At 36.1% G+C, this 21413-nt stretch overlaps 4 protein-coding genes across 5 annotated transcripts; 2 read left to right on the top strand and 2 right to left on the bottom strand.

The window, feature by feature from the left end:
* Positions 1 to 342: 342 nt before the first annotated feature.
* Positions 343 to 4353, bottom strand: nek12 (NIMA-related kinase 12). The gene is made up of 4 exons (XM_079390366.1): positions 4236 to 4353; positions 2896 to 4133; positions 2546 to 2746; positions 343 to 2189 (listed from the first exon to the last, which is right to left on the bottom strand). Exons 2-4 carry the CDS (start codon positions 4010 to 4012, stop codon positions 2032 to 2034), a joined length of 1476 nt encoding a protein of 491 aa, XP_079246492.1. The 5' UTR covers positions 4013 to 4133; positions 4236 to 4353; the 3' UTR covers positions 343 to 2031.
* A 20-nt stretch (positions 4354 to 4373) lies between these two features.
* Positions 4374 to 6906, top strand: LOC306853162 (peptidyl-prolyl cis-trans isomerase NIMA-interacting 4). The gene is made up of 4 exons (XM_079390365.1): positions 4374 to 5013; positions 5386 to 5456; positions 5984 to 6103; positions 6596 to 6906. The coding sequence occupies exons 1-4, from the start codon at positions 4977 to 4979 to the stop codon at positions 6752 to 6754; spliced, it is 387 nt and encodes a 128-aa protein (XP_079246491.1). The 5' UTR covers positions 4374 to 4976; the 3' UTR covers positions 6755 to 6906.
* A 426-nt stretch (positions 6907 to 7332) lies between these two features.
* On the top strand, positions 7333 to 19413 carry LOC306853297 (long-chain-fatty-acid--CoA ligase 4-like). Its single transcript, XM_079390600.1, has 15 exons — positions 7333 to 7417; positions 10239 to 10742; positions 11749 to 11926; positions 12107 to 12216; positions 13713 to 13851; positions 14025 to 14175; positions 14973 to 15096; positions 15227 to 15298; positions 15384 to 15523; positions 15618 to 15787; positions 15933 to 16007; positions 16980 to 17171; positions 17281 to 17395; positions 17516 to 17673; positions 17748 to 19413. Exons 2-15 carry the CDS (start codon positions 10404 to 10406, stop codon positions 17903 to 17905), a joined length of 2121 nt encoding a protein of 706 aa, XP_079246726.1. The 5' UTR covers positions 7333 to 7417; positions 10239 to 10403; the 3' UTR covers positions 17906 to 19413.
* Positions 19331 to 21045, bottom strand: LOC306853298 (NTF2-related export protein 2-like). 2 transcript variants are annotated; one of them, XM_079390602.1, is made up of 5 exons: positions 20934 to 21045; positions 20745 to 20802; positions 20577 to 20663; positions 20364 to 20508; positions 19331 to 19696 (listed from the first exon to the last, which is right to left on the bottom strand). In XM_079390602.1, exons 2-5 carry the CDS (start codon positions 20757 to 20759, stop codon positions 19512 to 19514), a joined length of 432 nt encoding a protein of 143 aa, XP_079246728.1. In that variant the 5' UTR covers positions 20760 to 20802; positions 20934 to 21045; the 3' UTR covers positions 19331 to 19511. The 2 variants fall into 2 exon arrangements, with proteins under 2 accessions (XP_079246728.1, XP_079246727.1); XM_079390601.1 differs by having other exon boundaries at positions 20745 to 21016.
* Between the last annotated feature and the right edge of the window lie 368 nt (positions 21046 to 21413).

The following is a 21413-nucleotide window of genomic DNA, read 5'->3' as shown; positions in this document are numbered from 1 at the left end:
TAAAAATAAAATATTTCTAAAATATTCTATCTATCTATATTTACATAAAATATAATGTTAATAAAATGTAGAAAAAAACATTTATTCCTATTAAACTTTTATTCTACTAATTCTTTTAAATGATTTTAAACAATAACATTTTTAGTCTTTACATGCTCTCCAAATATTAATTTAGACCACTGCAACCTTGATAGCAACATGTACAAATCTCATTTGACTATTCACACTACATTTGAATTCAACAAGGTTGTTAAATTCATCAAGTAAAAAATATAATTAGGACACACCAAGGAAAACAACAACACAACGAGTGAATAAAGAAAAGATCAACTTGTCATTTTTCAGAAACTTTTTTATTTCCTTTCTAATGATGTGTCACAAACTCCAACTCAAAAACAAATAAAGACTCTTAATTAGGACCCTAGCCTCATTTTTGAATAATATGCAAACAAAAAAGCAAGAAGAAAGCACATTTGAGCTGAAGGGTTGAGCACTCATGCAGCAATCAATCAATAATGCATCAAACTTAGTACAAAGCCCTGAAGATACAAGTGACAAGCTCTTCCAGTCCCTAGTTTCACTATGGATGAAATATTGACAGGTTTTAAAGTGACAAGACACAGAGGTGATTGCTACTCAAAGCGGTCTCAGGCCTGTCTGCATCTATTCTGGACTCTCATCCACTCATACAAATGCATAGATGGATAAATAAAGAAACACACTGAAATCCATCAGGCTTATGGAAACATTTTTTAAAGCTCTATCCTGAATGACTCCTCAATCCGTGCTTTACTCTTTCCAGGACATAACATGAAAAATAAATGTATTTTGTGGGAATGACTTTACATTTTTAATGTTCTGAGTTGTTTTTCTTTACAGCAGTTAACCTAAGTTTTTTTTTAAGTTTGTAAGTTGGTGGCTAGAGGTATTCTGCATCTGTACATCTTTAAAAAGACACACTCGGTTTGACATCAACATGGCCTTGATTTTTGATGAACAAGGATTCACATGTCTTTACCAAAGGGCCTTTCTCATACTTGTGGAAGCTTATTTAAATACACCATGATACAATATAAAAACAGACCCTACTGATGCAATTTTGAGAGTTTGTGTCTGTCATCAATACAATTTTGTTTTTTCATTTATAGAGATCTACAGCCAAAACCTCATTATGTGAGGACATCTATGCCATCTTACACTGGCAAAAAAAAAATTTATCCAGATTTCCCATGCTAACGCTGGCTTGATAACACACTTTCCTCTAGAGGCAGATTGTGAACATTCTTAAATGAAATACAAAACAGGGTCTTTCATACAGTTACACATGGTAGTTTCTCGATCAAACTGACTAATTCCCTGTTGGAATAATCTGGACAAGTTTAAGGGAAAACGCCTTAAGTGGAAAACAACTGCAGCTGTGCCCCATAAATTTACAAATTCAGCAAATGTCTTCTGTTTTATATTGCATTAGTGCAGTGAAATCACAGCAGGAAATATTCACATGATATTCTCCACTACCTTATATATTTACAAGCATTGTTTAACGGATATGTTAAGAGAACATTTCTCAGCCTGAGCAGAAAATTAGGTTAAATCACTTGAAAAAGTAGTTGACTGGGCGCGACTGATATAATGAATTTCTGCTTTCACTATATAGTGAATTTAAAATGCAGTAGTTTTATACCTCAGTCCCTGTGATGTGACTAATAGTGTCGAGAAGGGAGACTATGATATGCTCATTTTCTGGATTGGTATGTTAAAGCAAGACTACACAATTTCTTACTATAGAGTGCCACCTACTGGTTAAACAAGGTAACACTTGCAAAGGAGTCCTGAATTCCCATTTTCTTGATGTCAAATATCTACAAGACCTCACTATTTCATAATATTAATTATAATTCATGTATGATTACATGTATTACAAAACGCTCTATTATACTCTAATGCCAGCATTTGCTGAGGTTCACCATTAGAGAATGACTCATTAGGAAATGCTAGAAAACGACGTTCTCTTAATTGAACAGACATGATTCAGCATGTGGTCTCTTGGTCAAGGTTGAAAATGAGGTAGCAGGTCTCCAGGTGGTCTGTCCCGATCATGTGCTGGAATTGTGGCTGCAGGTCTTCTGGCGTGAGGCCATTTAGAAAGTGCCCGCTGATTTCCTCATAGACCGAAGCGCCAACATCTTCTATAAATCCAGAAAGCAGAAAAGCATTTACTGTGTATGCAAAGACACTCTGAGAACCAGATGTGTTGGCAAACAGTACCCAGAATTATTCTGATATCAGCAGATGTACTAGATTTATGACGCAAGACAAAGCCTATGTGACATTTTTCAATTATTTGAGTTATTTTAAATGCTCTGAAACAATGATAATCATTACATGTACCACTTTTTACATGTAAAAATCTAATTTAACTGTTAAAACTAAATATGAAGCATTTAAATTCATCACTGAAGTAAAATGCAATTAAGACACAAGGAAAAAACAACACAATCAAGTGAATGAAGAAAAAGAATGTACTTAAAATGTGCATGTTTACCCATGTATTTCTCTTTTAACACTTTCATCGTGACAGAGAAACCACCTGCATCTTTGAGCTCCAGTTCCACATCAAATGCGTCATTCTCTGAAACGCAGTTCATGGCATCTCTGGCGTAGCTGACCACTTCAACCAGGTCATCATCCTCAGCTTCCTCAAAGTCATCTGGATAGTCAGAGATATCTTCATCTTCAGACACAACTGTCAAAAGAGAAGAAAAATAAATGCAGAGAATCCTCAAAGGTGTTGGAAAAGCCAGGAAAAACGCCTGTTACAACTCAACTCAAACTACAACTCAAAATAATAATAAAACAATGGAAAATATTAATATGATTACAACGCACTCTTACCACTAGATTCCACAAAAGCCTCTTCAGCTACATTGGCAAGGCTAGAGGACACGTCTTCCCTTGAAACATCCTCTGAGGAGGCATAGCTATCATGTTCGTCAAAGTCCTCTGAATAATCAGACTCTGTTCCTTCATGGGCCACTTCCTCCTCAGCACTGTATGATGTCTCTGTTTGCAGAGTCTTGTCAGAGACGGCTGTGGCACTATCTGTTCTGCTTTCCATAGATGCCATTTCTCCATTAATATCTTCTTTTGTTTGAGGTCTGGATTCAGCATTCACCTTTGACAGTTCCTTCTCCTGATGCGTGATGAAGTTTCCCAGATGTTCTTGCATGTAGGTCATGCTAAGTATGTTGCTCGCACTCGGTCTATTCTCAGGAACCAAGGACAGCATTTTCTCGATTAATGTATGAATGTCTTCTGAATATCTCTGGGGGATCGTATTGTACTCTCCTTTTATGATCTTGTAAAACAGACTCAGGAGATTTTTAGCTTCAAAAGCTGGTTTGAGGGCACAAAGCTCATAAAGAAGGCAGCCAACAGCCCATATGTCAGATTTGGTGCTGTATGGGACATCCTGACAGAGTTCAGGACTCAGATAGCTAGGGGTTCCCACACAAGTGGAGGCCATATCGAGCGTGTTGTTCATAATCTTTGATATTCCAAAATCTCCAAGCTTTATCACACCTCTCTTGGTTAACAGAACATTGGAAGGCTTGATATCTCTGTGAAGGATCTTTTCAGAGTGGATGTAACTGACGGCCATGACTACTTGCACAAACCAGTCCATAATTTTGCATTCTGCAAGGTATTCGCCACTCTTCTGCTCTTTAATGTGGTCGTCCAGTGTTCCACCATCACAATAATCCATAACAATGTAAATATGCTCATTAGTCGTGTCAAAGAAAGTGTCAATCCATGTTATAATATGAGGATGCTTCAAGCTCCTGAGAATATCAGCTTCTTGCAACACAACATCTTTGGTCTGTGTTTTTCGGGAACTGTCCACGTGTATTCTCTTGACTGCACATAATTTCTTTGTATCGACATGTTTCATTAACATCACAACACCTGCTCCTCCTCTGCCAAGAGTCAGGACTTTATCATATTTCTCCATAACACTCACTATTCAATTCACTAAACATTATTCCTTTGCTGGTCGCAGGAACATTTAATTTGTCCCGCTGAGAGCTGGATATGATTATAGCCACTTATCTTCTGTATAAGAGATGGTCTGTCTAAAGAAAACACCAGATATGTAGGCCTTCGGTAAATCTACTTATAAACTGAAAGGTGAAACGAACGTTTTGGAAAACAAACATCTTTAAAATCTGTATTACCTGTGAGTCATCTTGTTTTATTGACAAAAACTAGTCTAATTTATGTTTTTTTTGTTTTTAAGATAATGCGTCGTTGCCACTCGTTGTGTCAATAGAAGAAGACGGCTGTGTTGTCTTTATGTTACTATGGCAACAGCTACTTATCAACAAACGGCAATCTGATTCGTTCCGAAAGGCGAATTACGTGCTTAATTTGAGGGATGCATGCGTAATTTAAAATATAAATGCGTAAAACCGATAACATTTGAATGATTTTTTTTTTTTTTTTAAATAGATATTTTCCACAAAAAAAAGTAGGCTGCGGTTGTTCAGGAGCATCCTTGCTGGGCACATTTGCGCAGAAATGTCATTGACAATCCTATTATTATAATCTGTTTTATTTTAAATGCATTAATAATAATAAATTTAAAAATATTAACACATCTGTTGGTCATCGCCATAAAAAAATTGTCACTGGAGTGAAAATACCGAAAACTGTTCGTGTCTCTCCAGTGTACTCAAGCGCGTCCTTTCCACTCACATATGCGCAAAGTTATACATTTAAACTGTCGTATAGTTTCTTTACCTTGGCCCAATTGTTGTATTTGCATGTGTCGTTTACCACTCGTATACTGTACTACTGTTAGCTGAAAAGAAAGTCTAACCGCGTGGGAATCTGAGAGTTACTACTAGCTAGCTCGTGTGTGCTAACGTTAGCTAAGGTTTAAGTGGAAACACACATCCGACACGAGGAGATAGAAAATGCCACCAAAAGGAAAGGGTGGCAAAGGTGCTAAAGGTAAACAACAGATATATGATGCTGCATGAATAAAATCTAACAAATGACTCCATATCGAAGTTTATATCATATAATTTGACTGTTGCATTAATAGTTATGCTGATATGCTAGCTAGCTTGCAGTGTTTGTGGCTAACAGATGCTAAACATTGTTACACTCTGCTGTACTTCTGTCGATTTAGTCTCGTTTTTCACAAGACCAGCTAGTGTTAATGAAATATTTCGGGTTATTGTATCTTAACTAAATGTGTTAAATGCGCGAGAAATGTGGCCAAATGTGTGATTCGCTTAATATATCAAGTGTAGCTACAGGTATTATCTTAGTTGCATAGTTGTACTTTTTAGACGCTAACATGCATTTGTATTGGGACAGGGGCAGCTGCTTCAGGCAGTGGAGACAGTGATAAGAAGGAGAAGGCTCAGAAAGGAGGTACAGCTGTAAAGGTAAACATCTGTATACTGTATTCTGCATAAAAAATGCTACTTACAAATGCTGTACATTTTAATTATAGTAGTGACAGAATGATTGTAAAATAACTGGTATACTGTTACTTAATGTTATATATTGTATACCAGCATTTACAAATTAAGTCTAAGTTTCTATGAATATACATTTGTGTGATAATATGAATATTAAATTATTTATATGAATAAATTAGTCAAGGTTGTTCATAACTGATGTTCATTTATGAAGGTGTATATAATATACATCATATTGATACATGAAATTAGAATAAAAATTTTACATTTTAACAGCCTGTGTTGGCACTTTCTATTTTTGCTTTACATTAACTTGAAATTAACATCATGTTGTGGAATTTTTCATATAGTACAATATGCAAGTGATTGAACAAATATGTCTCAAGCACCTATAAATGAATGATATGAAGTCACTTTCAAATCACCATTTAAATGAATAACATTTTTGTTGATTATGTATCTCTCCCTTTTTTTGGCCTATTTTCTTATAGGTTCGGCATATTTTGTGTGAAAAGCATGGTAAGTGTATGGAAGCAATGGAGAAGCTCAAGTCTGGCATGCGCTTCAGTGAGGTGGCAGCACAATACAGTGAGGACAAAGCCAGACAAGGCGTAAGACATTTTTTATGTATAAAAACAGTGGATTAGTAGCAGTAATGTGACTTGCATGATGTGGAATTTTAAAAATCCTATAGTTTCTATGGGTACTATTTGTTTTTACCAGCAGATGACATTCAATGCACTATCCATGCTGGAAAATTCTTCAGTCTAATTTGCATTGGATACTGAACCCATATTATTCTAGGGAATTTCAGTAACACTAACGTACAGCCGTTCTGTATCATTTTGGTTTAAAACAAGTTATATTTAAGAATATATGTTTGTAATAGTACTGTTATAATTTAAATTGTGCACTGAGGTAGAAATCTAATTCACCTGGGAAAAGCTGTTGCCTAGTACCTTTACAGATGTGTATACTTTTAATTTTACAGTTTTGATTAAAGTATGTTTTAGTACTACTCATTGTTATTCAAATTATGCTTTTTTTTAAGTATCAACCTTAACAACGGCTTGTGTAGTTTTAAAGTTGTGATTTGCATACAGGGTGACCTTGGCTGGATGACAAGAGGATCAATGGTGGGACCATTTCAGGATGCAGCGTTTGCACTACCCATCAGCACTATGGACAAACCTGTATACACTGATCCTCCTGTGAAAACAAAGTTTGGTTATCACATCATCATGGTTGAAGGCAAAAAATAATGGACTGAACAGCTTGATGTTGTGGTAAAATTCATTTTGGTTAATCTACAACACAGCATTTATAATATAGCAACATTTTGCAGTCATTTAAGATGTGTATATATATATATATCACCATGTAAATAGCAGCCAATAAAAACTGAATTTGTCTCATTGTTGAGTGTTTTTTCACAAATGTTGTTGAATCATATGTTTGTTGCAACATAATATTTCTAGCAAGCCCTGCATCACTTACACTACTGATGCTTTCCATATGCAACACAAGTCAATTTTTTTTAAACCACAGAACTAGAATATTATGTTAATATTACATCCTGAAACACTAACAATACATTCACTTACTTCACTGCATAAAGTATAGAATATGATTTGGATTTTACAATTATTTGCTTATTGGCTTGTGAAACTACAGAACAAGACATGTGTTTTTTAAATTGTGTTGTTAATAATATTAAGTCTGGAACTATTATAGCTGTGACCTGAAGTGCACTGGCAGTAACACGAAGTCAATGATGGCGCTTCATTGTCTCTAGACCTTATTGGCTGAAAAATATGGAGTCAGATGACGCAATGTTTCCGGGTGTAACAGCACGAGCCGGAGGTAACTGTCGGTCATTGAGCTTGACAGCGAGAGAGACTGAAACACACAAACCGGCTCTGAAGGTAAGATTTAACCGGCATCGTTTTCTGAGTTTAGGGGATTGGGGGGTTTTCTCGTTTATTTCTTGTTTACTGCGACAACTTTACAGATGGCTGAAAGCGTTAAAGGAAACGCTAGCTTGCTAACGACGGACTGTTTCATCAAATCTGAATATTACACGTCATTACTAGGTCTGAATGAAGATTAAAGTGTGTGCATAGAGTTTTAATACATGATGGTTCAATATGAGGCTCGGTGATGGAAAAGCATGTCTTGGCATCCCTCATGATGATGATGCTGCGTTTGACGTTTCGCATCCGACAGAGCGCTATCATCATCATCAAATTCAAAAGACCAGACAAGGCGGAATAAAAGAGCTTTAAAAGATTCCATTATTCAAAAATCAGTCGTGTTCCATTTATTGAAACGAGCCGTTTCCACGGTGATGAACGGAACACGTGTAACGTTCTAGAGCCGAGGCGGCGTTTCGAACATCCTGTGAGCGCGCTCAAAATTGATATATTCTATACATTTATAACCTTATTATCGAAAACTACTAGATAAAGTACCCTCGTATTTATGTTTTATGATATTTCTTAATTTATCTGAGCGTTAAATCGTTTCAAACTAAATGTTTACAGAAAGTTAGACTTTCACAAGTGGAGTTGACATGACATCCTCACTGAATTATGCTAATATTTGTATAGGAGTTGTAATCACAGCCACTCAACAGCAGTATAGATGTTTACGTTGAAAGTGTACATTCAGGTCAACTTGTCATATGGTGTCCTTCAAGTAAACAGAGGTCGGTTTGTAAAAGATGATGATAAAGATAATGGGATCAGACTGAGGATCCAATCATTCTGTTCCACCTGCTGAAGATCTGGTCCATGTCTGTGAGTGGGGTGAGCCGGAGGCATTGATATCATTGGCTGTCTCTGCTCACTGACCACTCTCACCAGGCTTTAGGGTTCACATTGAGTATAACCTTTGTACAGGTTTCAGCTCATCAGGGCAGATTAAAAAATTGCATTGATCAGCAGCAACATTTGTTTCTTCGTAAGTTAATTTGTTATTAGATAATGTCATTAACTTGGGATGAGCAAAGGTAGAGCTTCAATTAATTCGATACTCCCAGTGTGAAGGTATGTGAATGTGTAAGTATTGGCTATTTAATTGTAGACTAACTTTTTTCCTCCTGGTTTTACATTTTGATGAACTATTATTTGATCGTTAGATGATGGCAAGAGTAAATGTTTTTTTGTTTTTTTATAATGACTGAAAAATGTCAATTAAATGTAAATATTTAGCAAATGGAAAAAAAAAAAAAAAATATATATATATATATATATATATATATATATATATATATATGAATGAATGATCTGGAAGCTGAATAAATAAGCTTTCCATTGATGTATGGTGTTAGGATTGGACAATATTTGGCCGAGATACAGCTATATATATATATATATATATATGACCAAAAATATATATTGTTATCAGCATTGCCAAGTAAAGTTGGTCTTTCTTACATTTATAATAGTAACATTTTTAAATGTAATATTTAGCAAATTGCAAAATTAATAGGCTATATATTTCTCCTGTGAAACAGTATAACTGTGATGTCTACATTCACTTCTAATATTTAAAAAAAAAATAGTTTTTAGTATTTTTATTTAGACAAAAAAAGTTCAGAATTTAAATATTGTCCATTTATCATTTATAAGGACTGGCCACAAAAAATATTATAAAATAAAAATACATGCGTACTGGTTGACTAGTAGGTGGTCTTTCATGTATTAGAATAGCAGACATTTGTTTTGCCCAAGCCATGAACCGTATATCAGGCTGTGGATTGTGGCAACATCACATGCCATTTCACCTGGACTAATCACAACTTGATCTCTGTACCAGAATGTTGTCAGACTAAACAAACAAGAAAGCGCTTACTAACTGCCATAGTAAGAGAGCTTTGGTTATCTGCTGTTATTGAGTGTCTTGCTGAGTCAGTGGAGTTTGTCCTACATTAACCTTTTGCCATTTGCTCATACTTTTGCAGTAGCCTCTGCAGCTGGTCATACTTGTCTTCACTGTCAGTAAGGACTTGTGTTTCGAGGGATCTAATTTCATAGACAATTCCCAGCTTGGCAGCACTGTAACAGGATGATGCAAAGCTATGTAAATTTTCTAGGTCTTTGTGTACAGGTTGTAACAGTACTGTTAAGGTGATGTTTCTGTTCCATATATGAGCAACACATTTATACTTCCTTAATCTGACACCAGTCATGTGATCAAGAGATGACCTTCTCTTCCTGACTCCTGAGATGAAGTTTTCTTAAGCCAGAGTTCACTTACGTGGCTAATGACGGAGATAAAGTGTTTCTGCTAAACTCAACAGATTTGTTTGAATTATTTTGGGTGTTTCCTTGAAATCTGAACCCATGGCCTTGACATTTCTGTCATGCTGCACCAGCAACTGGAACACTAGATAAAACAAGTGTATCAATCAAGTGTATCAGCCGTGAGCTTTAATGTCATGCCGTTCGTCAGTCCACCCTGTCTTTAGGCTAGGGCAGCCTCCGCAGGATGCTTGTGACTTCACACTGGTCGTTAAATGAGAACCAGAGAGACACTATTCACTGGCTTGGAATGTCTTTTTGTGCGGCGCATGTGACCGCGTCCTCTAATAAGCCTCGCTTGTCTCATTAAAGCAGCTGAATGAATACAAACTGTTCTGCTTGAAGCCTAAAAACGCGATTTTCTCATAGAAATGTCTCGCAGGGCTGTGTTTCAGTTGAATACACTTGAATAACATACATTTCCTTTATTTGTTACTCTCAGGTTGCGCATTTTGGAGCTACATATCAGACACTTCGCTAATCTATCTGAACTTTGATCTGGGATCCTTAGTTGGACACAGGGCAATAAACTCGCTCTCTCTCAGGCTTGGCCTGATCCCTTCATCTTTCAGTCCCCTTCAGCTTCTCAGCAGACGTGCGTCTGAACATGGACCTGAGTACCGTTCTCTTGTTCCCAGTACACGTAGTAGTGTGGCTCTACTCACTCTTGAGCTTTCTGCCATGGTACTTCCTGACTGGAGCTCAGAAAAAGAAATCCCTAGCAAAGAGGCTCAAATCCAAGTCAACCACCGGTCAGGCTGATGGGCCGTATCGTTCCGTGGATTGCTTCGACTCCCTGGTCACAGAGGACTTCGCTGAAAAAGACACCCTTGATAAGCTGTTTGATAATGCGGTGGAGCATTTCGGTAAAGCGGACTGCCTGGGAACCAGAGAAGTTCTGAGCGAAGAAAATGAGCCGCAGCCGAGTGGGAAGGTCTTCAAAAAGGTACGTCCTCCTCTGACATATTCTGTAAGGCTATGGTCACAATGCAAGCCAAAGTGCTTAATTCTGATTTTCTGCTCTAATCCAATTTATTTAGTGAGGTTTTTAATTTAGCTCATATCAGATACTGGTCTAAACAAGTGACTCTCCTAAACTGGCCTGTGTGCATAAATTATGATAATAACAACATCTTAAACAAATTGTATTTATAAATGTATACTGCTGTTTAAAGGTTTGGGGTTGTAAGATTTTTTGTTTCTTAAAAGAAGTCTCTTATGCTCATCAAAGCAGCATTTCTTTAATAAAATATACAGTAAAATAGTGAAATATTATTAAAAATTGAAATAACTGTTTTCTATTTCATTATATTTTAAAATAAATTGTATTCCTGTGATTCAAAACTGAATTTTTTCAGCATCATTACTCCAGTCTTCAGTGTCACGTGATTTTTCAAAAATCATTGTAATATTCTGATTTGCTGCTTAAAAAAAAACATTTTTTATTTCTTTATTTGAAATGGAATTCTTTTGGAATAATGTAAAAAATAATGTGAAAGTCTTCACTGTGATGTTTGATTATTCAGCATGAATGCATTAAATTAAAGTCATGTCTTTCAAAATGAATTTTACTGACACAAATGTAAAATGTAGTGATTTTCCCTATATAAACATTACATTTATAGATATTCATTCAGTTATAAATATTAGCTTTTATATATTTATATATCACAATGTATTATTATGTGGAATTAAAATACTACTTTAATATTAAAAACTAATTTACATTTTAACACCGCTTCTATTTATGGTTCACAACAAGAGTAAATCATTTATAGAAATCGGGTTAAATTGACATACAAATCACATAAATTCCTACCCGACGGTGAAGTCACATCAGAAAACATCTGACAAATCTGATTTCCACATATATAATTGGGGATTGCAAAAATAGATAAATTCTCAAATAAATATATATAGTATAAAGGTGTTTGATGGTCTTGTCTTGGCAGTTAATTTTGGGCGAATATAAATGGTTGTCCTACAAGGAGGTGGACACTCTGGTCAGTCAGTTTGGGAGCGGACTGGCAGCACTAGGCCAACAGCCAAAAAGCACCATTGCAATTTTCTGTGAGACACGGGCAGAGTGGATGATCACGGCTCAGACCTGCTTCAGACGCAATTTCCCATGTAAGTAAACAAATCATTTTTACTCTCACTTTTTCTTTTTTTCCCTTCTAAGGAAAAATTATTTCAAGTGAGTCATAGGATTTATCCCTTCATGCTTTAATGTGATGACGCATATACTGTGAATGTGTTGTGTTTGTCTTGATCATCTTTTGTTGATCTGTGTTTCATGTGGTTTTGTAGTGGTCACCTTTTATGCAACTCTAGGAGAAGAGGCAGTGTCTTTCGGATTGAATGAGTGTGGAGCTACACACCTGGTCACCAGCGTGGAATTGCTGGAAACCAAACTGAAGGTGAGCTAAAGAGTTTCAGTGTTTCCTGTACTGTAAAAAGAAATTCTGTAAAATTTATGGTAAAAAAAATAAGCAGCTGTGGTTGCCGGAATTCTACTGTAAAAAATACGATAACATTTTAGGTTTTACGGTTTTAACTTAAATTTACAGTTAAATACCGTAATTTCATTAACTGATATAATGTTAATATACCAACCTAATGAAGCACTGAAATCTGTTTTGTACCTTTTGAAATACACTGATAACCACCAAATGCAAGTGGTGATGAGTCACATGATGAACCAAAGCCCATCACAAGCAGCTTTTAAATACTAACGTATATAGAAGGTGCTTATTGTCATTCACACAAGCACTAAACACCATCATGGTGAGACTCGTTAAACTGAAACAACATTAGATGTAACATTCAACCCTAATAAACATAACTGATAAGAAAAAACTAAGAAACATAGTTATTTCAAAGAAAAAACATCAAATTCAAATAAAATTTGGAATGCAACGCAGGGAATTCTGTGAATTTACGTTTTTTCCCGGTAAATTTTACAGGAACTTACTGTTAACCATTTAACAGTTTTTTACTATAGCATTTTCACAGTTTTTTACCGTTAAAATCACGGTAATTTTTTACAGTGTGTACTACCATCACTACAGATTCACAGCAAAACAATATATAACTCAAGTTGATTTTTGAATTGAATGGGTTAAAATAACATGGTACCATGAGTCAGTGCCAACTTAGCACGTTTTTCAATTCCATTCTCTTTGCTAACTGAACTCATAAAACCAGTGTAATCCATATAAGAAACAAACAGACAAATTACCAGTGCTTTCAAAACCATGATCTCATGGGTTATTAGTTTGAATCACTGAATTAACTCACTGAATCAGTTGGAACAATTAACAAAATAACATCAGTCTATTCAGTCATGTTTGACCTGTTATTGAACTTCTATAAGAAAAGGGTTTAACAGTAACAAGAAGTCAGGCCCTGTACTGTAGTTCAGATTTTTCCAGCGGACATTGATATCCAATCCATATTGAATCCGTGCTCTTATATCAGGTGACCAAAATTCCATGCCCTGACCTGTTCTAATGCCAATGTCAACTTGACATAGAATACTGTCAAGAGCTGATCTTGATATTTTGTTGGCTTTAAGGTGTGGTATTAAGTTACCAAAATTCATGCCAGCAACATACTGACAAAACACTGGCATTTAGCCATGATGGTAACCAAAAACCAACGTCTGCTAAATGTCATAATGTTAACTTCCACACAGCTTTAATATACAACATCATTAGATGTTGATAGTTTGTTGGTTTTAAGTCATCATATTAGGTAACTAAAATGCAACGTCAATCTAATGTTGGATTTTGATGTCAATCAGATTTTCAAACCAAAGTTTAACTTGAAGTCTGGTGCCACCTCTGGTTTACTTGTCCTGCCACTTGAAATATTTATATTTTTTATTAAGTATTCTGTTTCCATTCCCCTACAGAGTGTTCTTTCACAAATCCCCAATCTGAGACACATCATTTATGTGGACAGGAAGAGCATCGGCACAGCGGGATATCCACAGGGCATCCAGATCCACAGCATGCACTCTGTGCAAGAGCTGGGAGCCAAGCCAGAAAACCGTAAGAAAGGGCACCAACTTTACGGATGACATTTTATTTATATGCTAATTAACCTTTTCAGTGATTGCCTGTAGTTTACCCACAGTTCACCCATACAATATTGATCTGAATAGAGCTGTAATAGATTCATCTCTATCACCACAGGAGAAAACAATGTGCGCTTTGTGTTGCAGTGAGCAGACCCATAGTGAAGCCCGTCCCGTCAGACCTCGCTGTTATTATGTACACCAGCGGCTCCACCGGGAGACCTAAAGGGGTGATGATCATTCACAGTAACCTGATCGGGGGCATGGCAGGCCAGTGCGAGAGGATACCTGGATTGGGGTGTGTAGAAATATCAATAGGGTGCCACAATGGCCACCCAGTTTTTCAGCAGACTTTGTTCCGAAAGTGTGTATATATATATATATATATATATATATGTATGTTTTCCCATTTATTTTCTTTAACCACACAGATTTTTAAAATATCTTAAAGTTTTATAAGCCAACTAGCAAAAACCAAATAGCTATAAGGTGAAACACATCATTATACACTTTATATATCGTAATTTGAAGCAATACTGCATTTGAAAATCAGACAAAAAGACAAAGATACAAGAATGTGTATTTACAGCTTTAATGAGAGAAAGAACTACAATCCCATAAAGCATTGCCAATTATATAAGCAAATTAAACAACAATGGAGAAATATGAAACAATTAATTTTAAGGGTTAGTTAGTTAATTATATATAAAAATTAAATAACAGAGTGTGGATGTGGGTGGGGCCTAAAGAGTTCTTTTGGATTGATTTATTTTCTATTCCTTATTGGAAGAGATTCTCTGCAAAGTCATGGGTAATGTAGTTTTTCACCAGGAAATTATGATTATTAAAAATTAAGTTGAAATAATATAGGCTGATGTCTTCAACAAAAGCATATACCATTGATTAACAACCTTGTAGCTCACAGTAGGTCTGTCTTTAATGGTTAAAAAGTTACTTCTAAAAATCAATTCACCAGTGGAAAATATAAATGGGGTTTTTGCTTTTGGAACTTGATTGTTGCTTTCTTTAATGAAACAGTGCCTGACCCTGAAATGCTTATTAGTTTTGCTTTAATATGCCTGTATGCCTCCACAGATCAAAGGATACGTATATTGCCTATCTTCCTCTTGCTCATGTGCTGGAAATGACGGCTGAGATCTCATGTGTGACATACGGCTGCAGGATTGGCTATTCTTCACCACAAACACTTTCTGATCAGGTACTGCACCTCAATTTATTACAGGATCAGATAAATATAGTTACACATTTACACAAATGTAGGAGGTTTTTACAAAATAAGGAAATGATGTTAATCTCAGATGATTGAATGGCTTGTTTTTGCTTTGTAGTCAACCAAAATCAAGAGGGGAAGTAAAGGTGACTGCACCGTGCTGAAACCTTCTCTAATGGCTGCCGTACCTGTAAGTCTGACTCCTCTAAACATTTTCACCTGGTTTTATTCACACCAGTCATGTTAAAATCTCACACTCCTGTTTCCTCTGTCAGGAAATAATGGACCGGATCAATAAGAACGTCATGAGTAAAGTGCAGGAGATGAACTTCGTGCAGAGAACCCTGTTCAAACTGGCCTACGACTACAAGCTCGAGCAGATTAAGAACGGTTATGATGCACCCCTGTGCAATATGTAAGAGGAGATTAAAATAGGCCTTCGGGTAATCACATTTGCTCTTGTTAATGAGTCTGGAGTTTTAATCGGATTTGTTCCCTCATGTGTTCAGTTTGTTTAAGAAAGTGAGAGCTCTTCTGGGTGGAAACGTGCGTATGATGCTGTCCGGAGGAGCCCCTCTGTCTACCGCCACTCAGCGCTTCATGAACATCTGCTTCTGCTGTCCTGTTGGTCAGGGTTACGGTCTTACTGAGACCTGTGGAGCGGGAACTATAACCGAGGGTGAGGAGTCTTGCTACATCCGGACATCTTTTCCAGCCTATCTTGCACTGTTTATTTTAATATTACTTGTAGAGTCTTATTTAGAAAAATGGTTAGAGCTTTATCTCAGTGTGAAGTAATGATGACATGATCTTATGTTGAGCAGTTGCTGACTATAGCACAGGACGAGTAGGAGCTCCACTGATCTGCTGTGAGGTCAAACTCAAAGACTGGGCAGAAGGTTGGTAAATACTACCAGTTTTCCTTATTGTAGATACCTTAAATCTTAAAGAAGTAATCCACCAAGCATAGTATTCTGCCATTATAAACTCACTTTCATGTTCTTCCAAACTATAATGCTGTTGTTTTGTTCTGTAGAACACAATTTAGACATTTCTGAAGCTCTTGCCATAAAGCAGCATTATATTTTTACCACCATGGCTGTCAGTCTCTAAAATTGGACAAATAAACACTAAAGACACGCACTATATATACCAAGCTTACTAAAGTAATGCAAAAGTTTGATTTGAGGAAGTCTTTCTTCACTTTTGCCAAAACTTACATCAGTGTTCCTGTAGCTCAAACAGTAGAGCATGGCGCAAAAACACAAAGGTCATAGGTTCAAGTCCCAAAGAATGCATGAACTTGTAATGTATCTTAATTCAGTATAAGACTTTTTATCTCACAATTCTGGCTTTTTTTCACAGAATTGAGAAATATAAAATCACAATTGCAAGTTATAAAGTCACAGTTACGATTTATAAAGTCACAATTACGAGATAAAAACTCGCAATTCTGACTTTTCTCGCAATTGTGAGATATAAACTCGCAATTAAAAGAAAAAGTCAGAATTGTGAGTTTATATCTCAGTTCTGACTATTTCTCAGAATTACGACTTTGTCTCGCAATTGCGAGTTTATCATAAAATGTAATCTGATGGCGTCTAGACTTTTTTTTTTTTTTTAAAGTTGACATCAATGAAACCAAAAGCATCATGTTTGGTGTTATGTGAGCTTCAGAGAAGCAGTGTTGGTAATGTTAGTAAAAATATAAAAAAAATTATCCTTTAAAATAAAGCTAAGCTAAAATAAAATACATTTTGGATGCCAAAAACTTAAATGGAAAAAAAAAAAAAAATTTAAATTAGAAATGTTGCCTTGGCCACTAACTGAAATAAAATTCTCAAGCTGAAGTAATTCTCCTTATACTTTAGGTGGCTATACGAAGCATGACAAGCCTCATCCACGTGGTGAAATCCTCATCGGAGGTCCTAATGTGACCATGGGCTACTCCCGGAGTGAAGGCTGTAATAATGAGGACTTCTTTGTGGATGAGAACGGCCAGCGGTGGTTCTGCACTGGTGATATAGGAGAGATGCACCCTGACGGTTGTCTTCAGATTGTCGGTATGTTTAGATTCAGCCTCGTAATGAAGTCTTCTTTCTTGTTTTAGTTAAAGTCATATATTTATGTTATCTATCTATATTATTCACATCTATTCTATGCAATGCCTAGATCGCAAGAAGGACCTTGTGAAACTTCAAGCTGGGGAGTACGTCTCTTTAGGCAAAGTTGAGTCAGCTCTGAAGAACTGCCCTCTCGTTGACAACATCTGCGCTTACGCAAACAGGTTCGTATGTTTGGCTTTGTTTGACGCATATGGGATGTTACTGACCCTAACAAAGGGTCCTCTCTTTAGAACAGCAGACGTACTGTATACAGAGCTCTTTTCTCTCTCTCTGCCCACCAGTGACCAGAACTACGTTATCAGCTTCATTGTTCCTAACCAAAAGAAGCTGACAGCTCTTGCCAATCAGAAGGGCATTGAGGGCACATGGGAAGAGATTTGCAACCACCCATTAATGGAAAGGGAAGTTCTGAGAGAAATTAAAGAAGTTGCAACTTCAAGTGAGTATAACTTACAGTATTTGAAGTATATAGTATATAGAACATGTCTTCTAATGGTCTTCCCATGCTTGTAGTTAAACTCCAGGGCTTTGAGATACCAGTTATGGTCCATCTGAGCCCGGAGCCTTGGACCCCAGAAACAGGCTTGGTGACGGACGCATTCAAACTGAAGAGGAAAGAACTGAAGAACCACTATCTCAACGACATTGAAAGAATGTATGGCCACAAGTAGGACCACTATCACAGCCAAAAACATCTTCATCAGCTCCTTGCCGTGCAACATTGCTGTATATCAATAAATGTTAAACACCTTTTGCCACAACTGTCACCACTGCCCATTGCTTAGTGATGTGCACAAATTTTCAAAGACGAACAATGTCGATAAGCAGTCGGTCTGGGTATTTTTATTCTTGAGCTTTGTGGGCTTTTCATTCAGAGCTCCGTAGTCTCTCTGCTGTGAAATAGTTTACAATTAAAGTCGTAGCTGATTAGTTTGAAACCTGTTGGGTAAAGGACGATATTTATCTTATCCAGCATAAAGCATCCACTCATTTCTCCTTTTAGCATACAAAAGGAGTGTCTTGTGAAAAGGATTTCATCCATACAACAGCGATATACTGCCATCACCTTGCGCTTTCTTTTTTCTATCGTGTGAAATTCTTTTGTCTGTAACAATGTTCACTTGTTTAGTTCAATAGAATTTGAGAACACAAACCGCTAGCTGAGAAGTCTTTGCACTGCGGAGCTCCGTCTCCTTGTAGATGCAAGTAATATATGGTGATGTTTCTGTGCCTTCTGATTGGTCACTATTTTTAATGTTGATTCCCTATTGGCTGCAAATTAGAATTTGATTCCTGTGCTTCATTCATGCAGTGCATTAGGAGTTAGTCTTCATAATGGTTATAAACCATGTTTTTTTGTCTTTTGGTTATGAATGTGTCACTGAATTACAATTCAGGACAGGTTGAGATGACTGGCAAGTGGTTTATTGCTCATTTGACCTGTTTGTTAGACTGATTTTAAATGAAGGGAACATTTCAGGAATAGTTTTTCCCTCTCAAGCCAGAGGTAAAGTTTGTATTGCATCTGTATCTTTTCATGTCAGATTTTTTTTCAAACCACTCATTTTACTGTTAACAGTGTCTGATTGTCACAAGCTCTCTTGTCTGTCGCAAACTCCATTTCAGCAGGCTTTTAATATATTTGGTAATATGTCCTTAAAACAGACCTCAATATTTAATGTATAAAGCTGAAAAGGAACAAAAAGCGTTTAGAAATTCAAACCAAGAATATGAATTTTGAGATTGAGAGGAACCCTTCTCAGTCAGTTAATATTGTATTCTGTATTTTAACTTATTTGGGCAAACCTAGACATTTCATTTGAAACCTTTTTTTTATTTTTAAGGAAGTGTGATCTGTACAGGAACTGTTGTCTCTTGGATTACCAAATGTCTAGAAGGTGTTTTATTTATAATTACTTTGTCATTTGCACTATTCTTTTTGTCAGGGATTTTTAGCCATTGTTAAATGAACAGCCATTAAGCCAACAAATTCAGCAGTTTCTCTCCAACCCCCCAACCCTCAGGGTTCCGGTCATCACAAGCGAGACTATACAGCAGTCAAATGTTGGCATTGAAAAATTGTGAATATGCTTGTAGAATGTTCTATGATGCTTATTTATTGTGGTTCACTGTATGTTATACACAAGTAAAATGGTTTTCTACTCAAATTGTTCTACTCAAATGGTCAATGGGTTTTTTTATTTACAGAACATACTTAAATTGCAGTGCGTTTACAAAAAATGAAAAAAGCTATAAAAAAAGATTTGAAGCTACAATTCAGTTTGCCCAGTCTTGAAAGCGAAAGCAGTCGCTTGCAATCTTCCATACTGGCTGGTCACTGTTAGGAGAGGCTTGGGCAGTTAATAAGAAATTCTGGTTGAAGAATCTCTGTTTGTTTCCGTCAAATTTCACTGAGCCAGCTGTAACCACCAACAAAGTCATTTGGCCATGAGTTGCTTGTTCTGAAAAAAAAAGATAAAGAAAAGGTATTTGATAAAACGATAGGAAACTAGATTATTAATTAGTGCTGTCAAACAATTACAATTATATAGGTGACCTTGGACCACTTTAATACTTAAAGGGATAATTCACCCAGAAATGAAAATTCTTCATTTTTGATATTTCAAGATATTTTGAAGCAAGTTTGTAACCAGGCTGTTTTGGGGCACCATTGACTTCCATAGTAGGGACAAATATAGTATGGAATTCAATGCTGCCCCAAAACTGCTCTGTTTCCCACATTCTTCAGAATATCTTCAGAACAAAGACATTCTTACAGGTTTGGAACTACTTGAGGGTGAATAAATGACAATTTTCATTTTTAGGTGAACTACCCCTTTAAGAACATTAAAAATTTAGTACTTTCTTATACTCAAGTAAATCTTTGAATTACTTTTACTTGAGTAAAAGAAAGTAATAGACTTCTAATGTAATTAAGTATTAAATTATATTTAATATGAAATGTAATACAGTAAAAAGTAGACTATTATGCTTTAGAATGTTGTGAGGTAAAGTTTTCTAAAAACAAACACTCTGATAAAGTACAGACACTTTGCTAGCCACAGTGGCCAGTGAGCATGTCAAGCCCTGTTAACAATAAGATATGATGATGAGCACGATGTTGCATACCGTGCACAGGCTGGCAGTCAAGAGATTGCACTTGAAATTCACTGGAGGGAAGAGACTCGAAGAACTCTCCGAGAGCATCGTGACCTGAGACAGCATTTCCATTCCACACAAGCGTTGCTTTGTCCAGATACAGCCTTGTCAAATTCTGAAAACATTGATGCATTATCATGAAGCCTATTAGAAGTGCACTTCAAATGCATGAGATGAGCATACCCTTCTTCTCTTGTCCATGCAGTCATAATAGATATTGACGAATTCATCCGAGTATCTGCATGACTGATCAACCAGAGTCCTGAAGTCCTGATCAGTGCCGAACACAATTGATGAGGACAGTTATGAAACATATTTGCATAAGCATTGTTGACATCAATGAACACTCACCACCGTTGAAGCCATGCTACTGAACGCGCACCGATCTCCCGCAGACTGTTTTTAACTACTAATAAAACATCAAATAACCAGAGCGATTTAAAATGTAGATGAAAAAGCTGTATGCAGCATGTAAGAAAATAACTTGTGATCGTAGTTTATGCCCACTTGGAAAACAATATCAGAATTATGCTCTCTTACTCTTAAAAATACAAATGCTACATCGAGTAAAATGTGCTGAAACGCGTCTGTTCCTCGCGATTATTGTTCCGCCGGAAACCTACACCATTATTATAAGTTCCCATCAAAATACAAACATGACAAAAGGCAAAGCAAAGTGCATAAATAATTTAAATAAATACTTCAAATGCACAAAAATTATAAATGTCCACTGTTCTTATTTTCCTCAGCTTAAATATTCTGTAAATTTACATTTATTCGTTTGTAAATTATAAGACACGATTAATTGAAAAAATGTTTTAATATTTGTCGAAATAGTACTTTTCCTCAAAACAGTAATGGCAAGACATGTTTTCATAGCTTTCTCACAATCATTCTTTGTATTTTACACCAGACTGTAACACATAAAGCCAACATAAATGTAAAGTAATTTGAGGGTAATCATTAAAATCGTTTTATATAAAAATAAATAATTTATAGAATATAAAGTTTCTGAATATA

Source organism: Barbus barbus, assembly GCF_936440315.1.
Source record: "Barbus barbus genome assembly, chromosome: 33".
Classification (NCBI taxonomy): domain Eukaryota; kingdom Metazoa; phylum Chordata; class Actinopteri; order Cypriniformes; family Cyprinidae; genus Barbus; species Barbus barbus.
Note: the sequence above shows the minus strand (reverse complement) of the source record. Positions and strands in the feature narration are given on the sequence as shown.

Bases quoted from the DNA above. Each gene is read 5' to 3' on its own strand.
- nek12 (XM_079390366.1), bottom strand. From the start codon at position 4,012: ATGGAGAAATATGATAAAGTCCTGACTCTTGGCAGAGGAGGAGCAGGT. The intron at 2,747-2,895 runs GTAAGAGTGCGT...CTCTTTTGACAG, and splicing joins GGCTTTTGTGGAATCTAGTG to TTGTGTCTGAAGATGAAGAT. The intron at 2,190-2,545 runs GTAAACATGCAC...CTGGATTTATAG, and splicing joins GTTAAAAGAGAAATACATGG to AAGATGTTGGCGCTTCGGTC.
- LOC306853162 (XM_079390365.1), top strand. From the start codon at position 4,977: ATGCCACCAAAAGGAAAGGGTGGCAAAGGTGCTAAAG. The intron at 5,457-5,983 runs GTAAACATCTGT...ATTTTCTTATAG, and splicing joins AAGGAGGTACAGCTGTAAAG to GTTCGGCATATTTTGTGTGA. The intron at 6,104-6,595 runs GTAAGACATTTT...ATTTGCATACAG, and splicing joins AGGACAAAGCCAGACAAGGC to GGTGACCTTGGCTGGATGAC.
- LOC306853297 (XM_079390600.1), top strand. From the start codon at position 10,404: ATGGACCTGAGTACCGTTCTCTTGTTCCCAGTACACGTAGTAGTGTGG. The intron at 15,299-15,383 runs GTAAGTCTGACT...TTCCTCTGTCAG, and splicing joins CTCTAATGGCTGCCGTACCT to GAAATAATGGACCGGATCAA. The intron at 17,396-17,515 runs GTTCGTATGTTT...TCTGCCCACCAG, and splicing joins ATCTGCGCTTACGCAAACAG to TGACCAGAACTACGTTATCA.
- LOC306853298 (XM_079390602.1), bottom strand. The intron at 20,509-20,576 runs GTATGCTCATCT...CAATGTTTTCAG, and splicing joins GCATGGACAAGAGAAGAAGG to AATTTGACAAGGCTGTATCT. The intron at 19,697-20,363 runs GTATGCAACATC...TTTTTTTTTCAG, and splicing joins TGACTGCCAGCCTGTGCACG to AACAAGCAACTCATGGCCAA.